The sequence below is a fragment of the Propithecus coquereli genome, unplaced genomic scaffold (genome assembly GCF_000956105.1).
Source record: "Propithecus coquereli isolate 6110/MARCELLA unplaced genomic scaffold, Pcoq_1.0 Scaffold3, whole genome shotgun sequence".
In the NCBI taxonomy this organism is placed as follows: Eukaryota; Metazoa; Chordata; class Mammalia; order Primates; family Indriidae; genus Propithecus; species Propithecus coquereli.
In genome coordinates, this window is record NW_012148618.1 from 4,398,227 (window position 1) to 4,400,368 (window position 2,142).

Genomic DNA, 2,142 nt, shown 5'->3' on the forward strand with positions numbered 1-2,142 from the left:
CAGTAAGGGAAAGATGGATGGTTTTAACTACATCAACATTTAAAGATACTACATATCCAAAAAGAAGTAATCAAAGTAAATGGGAATTATTTATAACATATGGTATTTAAATACCTTTTATTATTTGTGAGAAAGAAAGAAAGCCAACAAAATTCAAATTAAAACTAGAACAAAATGCCATTTTTAATAGTAAGAAATTATTAGTGGGATTGGCAAAATTGGAACCCTAATATTGTGATAATAATGTATATTGATAGTTTCCCTTAAATGAACAAGATATGCCGTCAGAATAGGAACTATGTTCCTGTCACTTGTCATCTTCTACTCAGAAGTAGAAGTAATTTCTATGTCAAGGTTCTCTGCCACCCTGGAGTGGTCTTGGGTATTTTCAGAATCTTTTTGGTGTAATTATGGAAGCTGAAGTATAGGACAATTCTTGCCAGGTTTTTTGTTTGTTTTTTACTGATTGCTTTTAATGTCATTTTGGGGAAGCTGATTTGGGAGTTAACAGATGATTTAAAACATAAGAACAGACTAAGTAAGCTTTTGATCACAAGTAACTAAATATGATTTTCATTTTTCCAGGACAGATGGGAGTTTTGTAGTTCATGATATACCTTCTGGATCTTATGTAGTAGAAGTTATATCTCCAGCTTACAGGTTTGATCCTGTCCGAGTGGATATCACTTCAAAAGGAAAAATGAGGTGAGGGCACCCAATTTAATTTTTACCAAAAGCTAGGCTACTGAATACCTTGTTATATATTCCTTTTAGAATCTGTAGTTAAAGTTGAAAAGTTTTCTTATTTAAACTACAGATATTTCTTAAAACATTTTAAATATCCTTATGTTGTTTTAATCTGGACATTGATAAAATTATAAAGTTGAACTTCTTCCTGCTCTGGCTTAAATTTATTTTAAAGCTCCTAATATAATTATATAGAGAAAATGTAAGATTACTTAATATAGGAGCAAAAGCACTGTGAAAGTTGTAATTGAAATGTGATTATTAAAGTTGGAAATAATTTAACTTTTCTAAATTGGAACTACTATTTGTCACCTGTTTTTCATTGGGATATTTTGATAATACCTTTTATTACCTATTTGATACTACATTGATCTAGAAATTTCTGTAGTCCTTTCTAAAATATTAACTGTGCAAAGGAAATTTAATAACTCTAGGGAAAACAGTAGGTTATGACATGGAGTTTATGTCAAAGCAGTGATCATGATAAGATGAAAAGCACATGGTTAGAGGCTGACAGAGTAGAAAAGAATTTCAGAATTTCTAAGTCAATGAACATGCGCTTTGAAATTGAGGTGAAAAGAATTTAAACTGTGGGTGTGGAATAGCAAAACCCATTTGAAGTTAGAAGCAGTTGTGTAGATGTCCACAGTCTTCAGATTCAGCCTTCCATTATAATGAATCAATTTTATTTATTTATTTTTTTAGTGTTTCATGGCTCTGACACTCTCTTTGTGACACTCTCTTTAATCTGACCAGAAAGTATGTGAAGCAGTTTTAAGTGGTAATGATTTCTCCTCTTTATTTGAATTATCACAGTATTACTCTATGTTGCAATAAGAAAGTACAGGTCATGCAAAGAAAGGCAAAAACAGTTTTCGGGGTGAAGGAGCTCTATTTTATTACTGACCTTTTTGGTATGTGCCAAGCATATATAGGCTAATTTGTAAAGACCCCAAGTTGAGCTGACATAATAGAGACGTGTTCGGTTAGCACTGTAATATTTACATTTGAGTTAGTGTTTACTTCTAAAATTTTTTTCTTCTTTCTTTGCTTTTTTTGACATTGAAAGTTTTTAAAATGTAATATATAAATATGCCATAATTCACATAGGGTGAGTCACACATGGAACTGTCTCATCTTTTATATTAGCTGCATATTAGTCCATTGATAGGTTTGTCACCACTTATATAACTGACTCCTATTGATGATCATGTGATGTTTTTCTTCTCTTTTAGCATGTATAGCGAACAGAGACAGTTATCAAGAGAATATTTTTGGTATTATCAGGAAACCAATACTACAATGCCACTAATAAGTGCATTCCTTAGAAGCAGATTATTCCTCCACCCCGTTTTTTTTTTTTTTTTTTCTTTTGAGACAGAGTCTCACTCTTTT

General features: G+C 31.4%; 1 protein-coding gene across 1 annotated transcript in view; it reads left to right on the forward strand.

The window, feature by feature from the left end:
- Nucleotides 1-2,142, forward strand: part of EMC7 (ER membrane protein complex subunit 7) — a 13,132-nt gene that overhangs the window by 3,713 nt on the left and 7,277 nt on the right. The window contains exon 2 of the mRNA XM_012649114.1: nucleotides 586-705. Within this exon, the coding sequence (XP_012504568.1) occupies nucleotides 586-705 (120 nt within the window). The remainder of the gene's footprint in view (nucleotides 1-585; nucleotides 706-2,142) is intronic.